General features: G+C 37.8%; 1 protein-coding gene across 2 annotated transcripts in view; it reads right to left on the reverse strand.

Moving 5' to 3' along the window:
• The window catches only part of ATAD1 (ATPase family AAA domain containing 1), a gene marked incomplete at its 5' end in the record, with an annotated part of 404,664 nt that extends 391,510 nt beyond the window's left edge, over positions 1 to 13,154 (reverse strand). For both annotated transcript variants that reach the window (XM_044056305.1, XM_044056306.1), the window contains 2 exon segments: positions 4,853 to 4,973; positions 13,056 to 13,154. In XM_044056305.1, the coding sequence (XP_043912240.1) occupies positions 4,853 to 4,973; positions 13,056 to 13,154 (220 nt within the window).
• Positions 13,155 to 13,486: the final 332 nt, after the last annotated feature.

Consider the following 13,486-nt stretch of genomic DNA (forward strand, 5'->3'; position numbering starts at 1 on the left):
CAAGGAGGGAGAAGGGGAGAGCAGAATTTAAGGATATCCATGGTCTCCACCAAATGATTTCTCTTATGACAAACCCCAGCACTGGACTTGAAAAGATTCAAGGTGGTGGTGCTTGGATTAAAGAGATTTCAGATACCATCTACCTTCCTCATGTGAAGTCTTGCCCAGGGTAATCAGGAGAATCAGAGATGCCAGGAGACCCAAAATACGGAGGTATTCACTCACAGTGACTAAAGCCTGTGTGGAAAACCTTACAAACAGATCTAGATATAGATATATTTCTTCTCTAGTTGACATCCCAGGAACACAATCCTATGTGAAAGAGTCAATAATGAGTTTTGAATGTTCTCTTGGAAACCCAGCACATGTATGAGATTGCTCACCCAAGAGACAGATTCTTGACACTTGGAAAAGGACTCTGCACAGATAAATGTCATCTAAAAACAGAAAAATATAGATAACATGTATGCATTAATGAGCTATAACTACAGCCAAACACTTTGTGAAGACTCTTAATGCAGTGGATCGTCCAAACGGTAAGGCAAAGCACAAATACTGCAATCCAAACATACAAAACCTTAAGAAAGGTCTGAAGTCTGCTAAAGAGAAAAATGGAGATTCTGACTTCATGTATAAAAAAGGGACCAGAGTTGGAGGGGGTCACAAGGTCTCATGAACAGTCAGACATGTTGGACTGCCCTGGTTTTGGGAGGTTCCACTTTTCTTTTTGGAACCTCCTTGCCATTTCTTCTTAACGGTCTATTTACCTATATTTTGTTTCTTACCAAAACTGGATGAGGAGTTAAAGAATCATTTTGAAAATATAGAATAGGAGGGATAAAAAAAATTGTAGCGATTCCCTATATCAGGTTACCCCTTTCAATCGCACTTTTTGATCATCTCTGCCATAGCCCTTGAAGTATCAGAACCATGCACACACTATACAGTGAGTAGAGACTTGAACGATAGAAGAAATTAAATTTAAATAAGATTTTTTCCCCACAAGAAGAAACTGCAGACAAAACATTCCTGATACTTTCACAACTAGTCGGAACAAACCTTATAATATGAGCCTGAGAATTCAAAATTTTTAGAAATCAAAGTTGCAGAAACATACACTTTTTCCCATCCTTGTATGAAATAATAGGACTGGAATTAACCAAGTGTTTAGCTACAGACAGACGAAATCTATAGCTTCTGGATCAGACTTGGTAAGACTGTATAAAAAGAATGAGGAACTTTATATACCTTATCTGCTATTTTAGAGGTAGCTGGTTGACTGTCAGGATATTGCAGACAGTAACACACACATCTTCCAAAGCTGAAAGAACTAGAGAAAAGGGTGCACATACTGGAAATTCCTTATGCAACAGCTCACAGTATTTTGTTAGGAACCGTTAAGTCTCCGTGTTCTCCCACTGAAATCCCTGGCACATTCTAAAAATAATCTCAGAGAAAAAGAGAGCCCCCCCAACACACACACACATACACACAGAAAGTCAGAAACTGAGCTCTCAGAGTCTGAATCAGAAATCCGAGGAGAAAACTATTTGTCCATTACTCTTCATGTCCAGATTCAGAATCTTGAATATCTTCTTTTACCATAAACTGTTTCACAAGAAGGATCATCACCCTCTAGTAAACTGTGGGCAAGACCCAGTAAACAAGTCCTTTCCAAGGAAAATTGAGGAGTACATACATGTTGAGCTTTGTTTCTCACAGGAAAAAAAATACGATCAACAGTGTTACTAATGGCAACAGCAGCTTCCCCAGGGATGGGCACAACATTCTGACAAAACAGGGAAGCCTTCCCTGTTCTCTCACCCAAGACCATACAGAGTAGCTCTCCCCTGGCCACTGAGGGGACCCCAAAAGCCACAAAGGATGTGGCTTACCCCTGGTCCACAGCAGCCTTAGGTGCTACACCAGAACTGAACTTTTTCTTTTGTGGCTGAAAGAAGGAATGACCATGGGACCGACAGATTGTTCCATGGTCAAGTTGAAATCGGTACCGCTTCCCCATGGAAAATAAGCATTTCCTGGTAAAAACAAAAAAAAAACTCTTTTAAAGTCACTTTTTTCACAGACAAACACAGTAAAATGCACTTTAAAACACTGTCAGACCACAAATTAAAATAGAACACAATGTATCCACAAAAAACGGTTTTCAGTTAATTTACACAACTTTGAAATTAAAAGGGAAAGAGTGCATCCTTTTCAAAAGCCCAGTACAGTCTTGTGACAGTCCATTAAAAAAAAAACTAGCTTTAAAATAACTTCCCTAAAGAAATTATCAACAATAAATAAAGTCATTAAATGGAAGGTGTCCACAAAGGAACTTGTCTGTCCAGTAAAGGAACAGCACAAGCTGATCATCAATCCTCTAATGCCTCACATGAGGGTACTTTTCTATGGTAGTAAGGCTCTGAGGGGGTTGGCACCCAAACCTATCTTTTAGTCACCTCGCCCTGTGCTACCTGACACTTTGGGTGCATGGAAGCTGCCCTAAGATTTGGTAGTTGGCCAGCTGTTATATCCTTGGCAGGATATAACACATACTAGTTACGGTTACTGCAATAGTGGTCAATATGATGTGCACCTCCAGTTTATTCTTCCTGGCCAAATCTGCTCACATATATCCTGTATATTATTCTTAATTTGGTCTCTACAGCCTCTTAACTCTAAAAGATGTATACCAATCCTCCAATCTTCCAGAATTACATGTCAAATGACATGAAGCCAACCCAGGAAACATCTTACTTCATCTAGACAACATATATGAAAACTTGTACAAACACTGCCAACCAAAGAATATGAATTTTCTCAACCTAGACACATACCAAAGAGCTAAAAAAATCCTATCCCAAAATTCCACTGACATCTTAGTTATGAAACTTGAATTTTCCATGCCCTCCTTAAGTTATGAATTACTTGAAATCTACGATAATCTGCTCCAATTATTCCTTTGTGCAGTAAAGCATCACTTCTGGACTCAAGAACTTAATGTATTCAATGAAATATGTCCTGTTAAGCCTGGCTGATTCTGTTTTATTACATGCTTACAAAAAATCATTACACAAATCCTGATGCACTCCTAAAGCTTGAAATATCTCTGCCAGCTGTTCCTGACTGCATAATTTTACCACAAATGCTCCTACAATACTAGTGATGAATGCCTTTCAAGGGCTCCAAAAATTGTAAACATTTGTATGCCCTGCCAACAGCAGTGAAGCTTAAGTGGGAAAAGGTCTATCTAAGCATTCTTTGAGTCTGTATTCCCAAAAGCCTACTTTATCACATCAACATTATTCTATTTTAAGTGTTCTCTTAATAAAACTGGCCATAATATTACAGGTTGTAACAATGTCAAAAAGCTAATGCACAGGTTTTAAGGTATTTATGTCTATAGGCATACCTATTTATCACTGCAAGTACTAATACCTATTTAACCAATATTCTTCACCTCTTCTAAGGTTAACTACACTACAGATGGATTACAGCTTCCCTTGCTTCGGATTCAAAATATTCATTTATGCAACTAAAAGTTGTTCAATATAACTGTATTATATCTATGACGATAACCTGAGGAAAATTCTTACCATGGAGACATCTTCCACACCTTCTAAATCTACCTCCCACACAAAAAAAAAAAAAAAAAAAAAAAAAAAGCAACCACTAGGAACAGTAGATAGAACTGGAACCTGTCTCTGCCCAGCAACTGATCTTCCTGATTCAGTAGGCCATTTATTCCTTTACTCTAACTGGCTGCTGTGTTCATTTAGCACTTTTCCATGGTAACTTGATTTTTAGATCACTAGGTTTTCTTTTCTCATTACTGAATGAAACAAAATGTCTTATGTGTAAATGTCTGTATAATATCTGCAACAGATGAAGTTATAACATCTATTGTTACAGACTTAATACTAACATGGTTTCACCGTTTCCATTTGCTCAGCACTTTTTTTTTAATTCTTACTGTCGTCTTATTACCATCCTTCCAGTTAAAGACTTTTGTGTTTTGCAGTCCATAAATGTCCCAAAGATAGGGAAGTAAAAGAATGGAAGACCAAAACTAAGATACAATTCAGCAAATTCTGTTTTCCCCCAAAAAAGTCATGTCCACTATTGCCTATATAGTTATAAAGTCTCTTTCCAGGATGATTAACTTGATAAACAAAAGGAAGAAAATACTTTGTAGTATCACCCAAGATTAAGTGCATTAACTACAGTAATATGGAATATAATTCGCAATAAAAAAAACTTGTGAAAGTGGAGTCTGTCTGTACTACAGGTACATGGTCTCCACTGTTTCAGTCAATAAGGCACAGTACTCTAATAAAGGAGAGAAACACACATCCTTGTCAGTTGCACGTCTAACAAAGATAACATTTTTTCAAGTTGTTGGACCAAAGACAAAGTTAGTATTGTCGATAAACTGTGGACAGATCTCTGTCCACAACTTCTATACATTAATCTTATATTTTACTTAAGACCTTACAGAAGAAACTAATATCCACTACTCATAAGATTTTCTAAACAAATTCTTCCACAACTCATAGCTGAGTAAGTGACTATACTGATGCCTGTAACTGCCAGTGTGATTTTTTTGTAATTTGTCCTCTTGACTAATCTTAGTCTGACCCAGCACAATGCTACTGCAGAGACAAAACTAGCTTTCATATTTATTTACCAAATTTTTACCAAGGCAGTGGTTAAAATTTTGCCAAGACAGTGGTTATGGTATTTTAAAATTATTAAACTTTTTCTTCTCAGAAAAAAATAAACATTTTTATCTTCAATTGTCAAATAAAATAGAGTATTCTGAAGCAAAACAATAACTTGTTCTTCTTACCTTTTGGTGGCTGCAGCAGTCTTGAACCCTCAAATAGATGTTTCTTCTTAATTGGCAAAATAACAGTATCTTTAATTTCATTAACGAGTTCATCCAAGCCTGCAATATCTTTCCAACTAACCTGGAAATTATACAAAATTGCTTTATATCGACTCTACTAAGAACAATTCAACAAAACAACAATGAAATCCAAAAAAGGCAATTTCAAAACAGGTTTATAACAAAAAATAAATTAAACTCTCTAATACATACTGCCCATATATGATGGGATATGGCAATGAAGTCATGTTTTACCCATTTTACAATACCAATATATTCATGGTTTACTTCTGAAGTTTTAGATTCTGGTTTAGAAACAGCTCTTTCTTACTGAAAGCCACATCAGTATAACTTAACCACAACTACAAAACCTTAACTGGAGCATTAGAAAGTAAGAAAAAACCTTTAGACTCCACCTGCACTAGGAAGATTACAACCTTTTTCCAAGGCAAAATCTATATCATCACATTTCCTGTCCTTAATGAAAACACAAAGAAATTTAAGCTATTGTTGCTTTATTAACCCAAATATTTATTACCAGCACATGGCTCCAAAACTACCTCCTTGGCCAAATTTCTTGACTATAAGTTAAAACAACTCTAGGGGATTGAAAACGAGATTTTAAAGACTCCTGAGATTTCCTTAGAAATATACCGCTATGTGATGAACCGGGTACATTAATCTTTGCAACTATTGATATCAAAGATTTATTCTCGGTTATTCCCCATAAAGAAGGGCTTGAACAATTTTGAGGAAGCACTGGTTTTAAAAATAAGGGAAACCAGAATGAGTTTCCTTTATGCTTGGTGTTGTTGGAGATGGTGTTAAAGAATAACTTCATCTCATTGGTGGGGAATTTTTCCAACAGACTAAGGGAGTGGCCATGAGGGCTAACTGTGCTCCCACATATGCAAATATTGTTTTACCCATGTGGAAGCATAACTACATTTTGAATTCTGACTTTAGGTCCTGTTGGATCATGTATAAACGAATTTTTGGATGACATATGTATTTTCTGGAATGACACCCAGAGTACACTTTCTCAATTTATGGAGTACTTGGAAACTACTACTTGTTTTTTTAAGATTTATGCATCAAGTAACAATGGACAGGATGAATTATTTAGCTGTCACCATACATAAGGTTAAGGATGGTCTTAAATCAACTGTTTATAGAAAAGAAACGTACTCAAATTCTTTTTTTGTACTTTGCTAGTGCACACCCTATGTCCCAAAATAGTATACTTAAGGGACACTTTATTAGGGCTAGTAGAATGACCTCCGATGAAGGTGACTTTCGGACAGAATGTGAAACCCTGTTGAAATTCTTTTTAGAAAGGGGGTACCCTGAAGAGTTGATTCTTACTATTCAGGAAGAGGTTATATCTAAACGAGGAGGGCATTTTTACCCTTTGTTGAGTAAAGGACCACCAATTACCACAGTACTCCCAACAGAAGACACGGGTACAAGGTTTGATAGAGCCTTTATTATGGAATATAATGGTGATTCGAAGATTTGTAGAGATATTACTTTTAACGAATGGAGGAAATTTTTAGATTTCACAGACCTTTCTTCCTTGAAGTCTAACAAACTTCAGATAACATACAAGAAAAGGAACAACATTAAAGAATTGCTGGAGAAAGGAAACTGAGGTGGGACAGAGGAAGCAACCACTAGGACAGGAATCTTTAAATGCGGATCATGTTCTCAATGTGTCCACATTCTGAATGAGGGGACGGTTAATATTCCAAGCAGAAATATGGTGATTACAGTTTATTCTTTTTATAATTGCAACATTACAGGGGTTATACATATTTCAGTATTTAATCCCTGCTGTGCATTCTATATTGGGAAGACAGAAAGAAGGTTAAGGAACCGTATCTATGAGCATCATAAGGATATTAGTATTAAGAAGGAAACCAACGCCCTATTCAAACACACTCCAAACTGTATTCAGACAAAATTTAAGTTTTTTGTTTTGGAAAAAGTCCATATAGATCTAAGGGGTAGGGCATGGGAAGCAAAACTGGAGTACAGAGAGCTTTTTTTGCAAGTTAAACTAGAAGCCAATCGCTTCCCTGGCCTTAATGGACACATAAATACAGCCCCCGTCTTAAAACTAAGAGCTGCTAAACTGTTAAGGGTGTTTGAAAGTTCCCAGCTTATAAGAACAAACTATTACTATGTTACAGAGGTTGTCCACTAGAGGGGGCATGAGTGCAAGTCTTAAGAATAAAAGTGTTTTCACACAGTTTTTTTACATAAATTCTTTTTTATTTGTACTGTAATGTATTTTATTAACATTTTGTACATGAATTTTATGATTATATTGAAAATTAGGTTGGTATATTGCACAGGGTTACGTGAAGTGTTTTAACTTTGTATGTTAACTGAGTTTAACTGAGTATTTTACTTGACTGGTTAGTGACAACCACAGGAAGTATAAAAGGCAGGGGGGGGGGAGTTAATGTTCTTTTAATCTGATGAAGTCCAAGTGTGATGAAAACGTTTCTGTGCTTGATTGTGCGTTAATTAAATAAGTTTTTTTCTGTTTATTCAAGTATTTCCTTTTGTCCAAGGACTCTGCTTTCCAGTGGTGTATGTTTGGTGGTTACTAGTGAATTTTACACCATTCATTTCCTTCTTTTTTTGTTGCCAAATATTTATTAATCAAAACTCGGGAATTACACAGTTATAAATATGTAATGTAAAGTCACTTCACAATCATGTCATAATGAAGTGCTGGTGAACCAAAACCTGAAGCTTTAGAAGGCAGGCACATAACTACCATGGTCTGTCAATAACACTTGACTGCTGACTGAAGTGATGCTCACATTTCCATTATCTCAAAAAGGCCTGGCAACTGACTATTGGAAAACAAAACTGCTCAGCCATAAAGTTCTACTGTCTTCCATGTAACATTATGGTTGTGAGAGTAAAGTACAGTTGTGTACACTTACCATAAATGTAGATGTTCATGTGTAAGGATAAGTCATTGTGACATTTTTCTTTAGGGGGTGTCTTACTACTTCCAGCTTTGGAAGTGAAAGCCCCCCCACTGCTTAGGCCTCTATGTACCTTGAGATTGTAGCCTAGGTGGTCTGCTGTTCCTTTGGACTGAGAAGGCCTGGAAGAGACTGGAAAGGACCAGTTCTTAGAAGGCCAATGCCTACTAAACCTGGGAGGCTGTACTTGCAGGAAATCTTTAACAGTTTGCATAGATTTAGCTTTTTCTTCCATCTTTTTGAGGACGTCTTCTGCTTTGTTGCCAAACAGGCAGTCTTACTTTAAGGGAGCATCCAGTAATTTAGCTTTAACATGATCTGGCAAGTTTTGCTCCTTAAGCCAAGCATGCCTTCTAAGTGCAGACCCAGTGACACAAGCCCTGCAAGATGCTTCTAAAGAGTCAAAACCACATTGCAAAGTATGTTTACCAACTTGTTCAGCAGAATGCATTAAATCCTGTAATTCTTTATGTTCCGCACAGGTCAGGAATCAACATAATTTTCTGTTTAAGTAGTCCCATAATATGCTGCCGATACTTTAACATATGAAACTGGCAATTTAAGGCCCTAATGGCCAAATTAGCAGAAGTGTATACCTTCTTATCCAATCTGTCCAAGGACCTGGAATCTCTATTAGAGGGGGTAGGGTTTTTGGCAGCAGTAGCCTTAATGCCTTTTGGTCCTTGGGAAATGGTCTCAGGATCCACAGTAAGATTCTTGGAGAAACTGTGAGAGTCAGGTACTCTGTAATACTTGTCAGGTTTTCTGGCAGCTGGAGGTAAAGTATCTGGGGCCAGGCTAGATTCCAAGAAGGCATCATCTACAATGTCCAGAACAGGAGGGATAGCTAAAGGCTTGTGCTGAGGGAGGAGTAAGAATTCCCTAAGCCTCTTTTTTGAGTCAGAGTAATCCTAGCTTTCCCAGCTGAAATGCTCCCTAAGAGTGTGCAAGGTTTCACCAAAAGAAAAATCTTCTGGAGGGGAAGCAGAGGGAATGTAATACTCTGCATCAGAATCCTCATAGGTAGATAAGGGCAAATCCTGGTAATCAGAAGAAACAGAAATATCAGAATCCTGATCAGAAGAATCAGACGGAAAATCAGTTTTAGGTCTCTTAGAGGGGGAAGGCTGGCTTCCCCTAATCAAAGTAATAAGGTCTTCAGCCATTCTAAGTATTTGTTTTTTAGGCATATGGGCCTGACCATGCAGTGTGGACGTTGGTTTTCTAGGCATGGGTCGAGTTTTAGGCCTGGATGACGAAGATGGAGTGGGTTTAAAATGCAAGTCTGTAGGCCTGAATACACCCTCAGAAGCTGGTGCTTGCACAGCGGCTCCAGACCCATCCAAGGTAGAGACATCTGCAGGTTCCATAGTGGAAGATGCATCTCGCGGCATACCAGACTCCGAATGGGTCTCAGTAGAGGCCCGCGAATCTGAAGTAGTGGGTTATCAGGGGCTGTGAAAGCGCCTCAGTGAGTACCGGCGAACTGACGACTAGCTTAACAGGAGCATCATCGGCAGTTTTGGACCTATGCGGTCCGTCTCTGTCTTTATCTTTATGTTTTTTCGGAATATCAGTAGTCGGATGGCTTACCGAAGCCATTTCTGGATAGTTACACCAAGTCCCAAAATAATTTGCTGCAAAAATAGACTGATGATGAATAGTTCCAGGGTTAAATAAGGCACAAAACCGACAACGAGGGATATCGTGGTCTGGGCCTAAGCAAGGAATGAGTACGAATTAAATTCTTTATGAGGTTTTTGCTTTCCACACATAAGACAACTGTTAACTTTTACTGACATCGGTTAAGAGCAAGAAAAAGGATCCCCAATGGGGTACTTAGCTTTTTTGAAGACTTCGGTTCTGAAACTTGAAAATGAAAATTTCAGGAGTCGGCCGACCGGCACTTGCGAACTGCTTCTGCTTCGGGCACTGCATGACAAGAAAAACTGATGTAATGGCATTGGCTGCATGTTTTATACCCCTGACGACCTGACGTCATGGAAGAAGAGAGAGCATCCGACACAGGAATCCAAGACTCTGGTATTTAGTCCGGCTGAGTGCTACCTGCAGGCAGATAACTCAAATGTAATGACTGCAACAGTGAAACACGAAAAACATCATGACTAGGCTACTGGGAAAGCAGCAACAGCTATTTCATGGAGAGTTTCATGTAGTGTACAAGATACTATGGCCTCTTGTCTACCTGTACACTATGAGAAAGCCATTCGTTCTTAGCACTATATATATATATATATATATATATATATATATATATATATATATATATATATATATATATACACACATGCAGAGAAGTACTAACTTGACAGACCAGTGTCAAAAAATGGAAACTTAACAAGAACAGGGAAGCTGAAAATAAGATTAGGGGAAATGAGGTCTGATGCACCAACTGCAAAGATAATCAATATAATGGGCACCTCAAAAACTGCATTATCTTATGTTAAGGAGAACACATGTTTTGTAGGGCAGCAACATTATGGCCTTTCGGACTGTGGACTCAGAAAAGGCTACATTGTCAAGATCAATTTTTTAAATTTAGCTCAACTACTGTAGAGGATAGCAAACTTCTAGTGTTTGGAAAAGGTGTGTTAAACAGCCATCCCATAATACAACTTCACAAAATTCTGCATTAGAATGCATTTATGGTATACTGCAGAAGATGCTACTAATAGGGCTGAAAGACCTCCAATAACACAGTTATCACCTTACTGACAAGATGAAGCGTTACACACTTTGTAACATATTTAGAATGTGGCAGACTTTAACTTGTAAAAAGGAAACTATTTGCAATTGTTAGTAGTTATTTTGTGTCAAGTGCATATCCCTTAGCCTTTCACTGATCCACAGATTACTTACTTATGCCCAATTCCTTCACTTTGCTGAAAGGTAAAAACTGGATGGTATATATCTTTCCACAAGAGCCAACTGCAAACCTTAAACTTCCATACCTTATTCTGTGATACCCCTATTATTCTGACACCCCTATAACTTGCACAATGCAGGAGACAAGGCTGAATGCAAGGAGGCTTCCTGCTGTGCTCCATACTATGGGATGTCCTGTCTCTGCTGACTTGTATTCTAGTTTTAACAGGCTAACAATTCCATTACGCAACCCTAAAAGTTGCTGTGACAAAAAAGTATCTCTTCCTATCATTAAAGAGAAAGAGACAGAGAGACGGAGAGACGGAGATTGAGAGAGAGAGAGAGAGAGAGAGAGAGAGAAAAAAAAGGAAAAAAATTTAGCCCATATGGTAATGTTTACTGATAGAACGCTTGGTGTAGCATCTCAGTTAAGCGTGCTTGTAAGGAGGAGGTGCTCATACAAGTTCTAACAATAAAAGAAGAATGCTGGTAGCTATACTTTTTTTTTTAGATTTTAAATTTATTTATTTAGACGAAGTTTACAGAACTTCAAAGTCTAAATAAATAAATTTAAAATAAAAAAAAAAAAAGTTTAGCTACCAGCATTCTTAAATTTACAGAGAAGCTGCGATGGTGCAGCGGTAGCGTTGTCGCCTCATAGCAAGAGGTTCTCCTGTTTAATTTGCAGCTAGAGCACCTTTTGTGTGGAGTCTGCATGTCTTCCCCGTGGTAGAGTGGCGTTTTGAAAGACATGCGTAAATGGGCATGTCTTCGTTGAAGGCTGGACGTTGAGCTGGCTCCTCTGCACCGTAAAAATTTACTGCCAATCATTAGCGGACCGGAGTTCTGCTGTGGTGACCCCTAACCGGGAAAAGCTGAAAAAAGAACAAGACTTGAAGTTTACAGAATATGCATCAAGAATAAAAAAAATAATGGAAAATACATTTCAGTGCAAGTCATTACATCATATTAAACAATCCAAAAAGCAAAATCATAAATTTCCAAACATACACAATACAAGATAAATCCCTACTACCTTATGTAATCTAATTTTCAGATCTTGCACTACATTCAATCCTTCCCTTCCAAAATTCCAATGCCATCCAGTTTGGCCTAAACCATAAAAGCCTTTTAATGCCTACCAGAAGCTTAAGAATCTACCCAGTGTATAATCATACCTTTATCCATTCTTTCTTATCCTTGTTTTTTTTCTCCTGCTTTATCACTTTCAGCCCTTGAAATGCCTACAGTAAGCAATCTGTGGCATTCACCAGTGTGTTGTCCTCATTTCACTCTAATTTTCCTTTGCATCTTTTTGCATTATTATTCCTCACTCATCCTCCTAGCAGGAATATTATTGTTTTTTCTGCTTCCAACCATATTCTGGCCTCCTTGCCTTATCCTACAAAACCTAACTCCTACTGTGCTGATAGTGCTGTCAATTTTTATTTCCCATTCTGCCGTACATTGTTCCCAAAATTGAGGGTCACATTGGGGGACTACAATATTCTAGGGAACTGTGAGTACTGGATGATAAAGAAAGATGGCAGTACAGCAGCCCAAGATAAGCCAAAGTACAACTAGGCATTCCCTGCAGTAAGGGATTTGCCACAGAATGGAGTAGCGCCCTTGGATGTAACAGATGAATGCAGAAGAGTGGAGATAGCCATACATAAACTCTCTGAGGTCTTTAACCAGAACGCACCATCTCAAAAAGTGCACTAAACTGCAGGTAGCTTCCTGTAGCTACCTAATTAGCATTTAAAGCTATTTACTCCATACACAACTGTGCCATACCAAAGAATCTGTTTTACAAGCCCCAAATCTGAGATTTCAGGAAGGCAGGGCAAAACCAACTTTCTTTTTAAAAACTGGATATCCCCGACAAATCGGGAAACGTGAGACTTAAGCTATACAATTGTGCACAGTCTGTATGTTAGTTAAGGCCCTTTAAGTTGAGAAAAACTGGAACAAACAGGAATGATGAGCCGTTAAAAAAAACTTTAGCAAAATGACCACCACTAATACTACTACTACTGACTCTTCACAGTTGGATTCTGGAGGGTGGAATAAACCACACATAACCAAATGCAGTACTTCAATTCAATGTCTGCAAAAGCTCAAACAGCACAAAAACAAGCATAACATTAAACATGAAAGAAAATGTTTAACATTTATGCTGGTATACTTTAACTTAGAAAAATCACACAATAGTCTGTTTAAGAACCTGCAACCCAGAATTACACCACAAAACAAAAAAGCCTGATACTTACGGATATGTTTAGAGGATCAACCAGATGGGCAGCAATACTCATCTCATACTCAGTCAGCTTTACATTCTTGACTCCTATTTGCTTCATTAATTTTTCTGCCTGAAAATAGAAAACAGAATTTAGATAGTTTGTACTCCTTTCCTATTTAGTTTTGGAAAACCAAAAAACTTTCTCTCTACATGTAAGAGGGATAAAATGGTGGCTTTTGTGGAAGCTGTTCCAAATATAACTATCTGTTGGTTGTTCAATCCTCTTTGATAAAGGAGTTCAAACAAACACAACTTCTAACAAATAGTCCAGTAAACTTCACTGTACCCATATGAGCTACTCAGTCTTTCACTATCATGCGATAAAGCAATGCCTACTAGAGACAGGCCTATAAATGCTGACTTAAAGACAAACTTTAACATTACAGATATTATCTGTTAATA

This window comes from Protopterus annectens, chromosome 14.part0 (genome assembly GCF_019279795.1).
Source record: "Protopterus annectens isolate FY-2018-M chromosome 14.part0, PAN1.0, whole genome shotgun sequence".
NCBI classification, from domain to species: Eukaryota; Metazoa; Chordata; order Ceratodontiformes; family Protopteridae; genus Protopterus; species Protopterus annectens.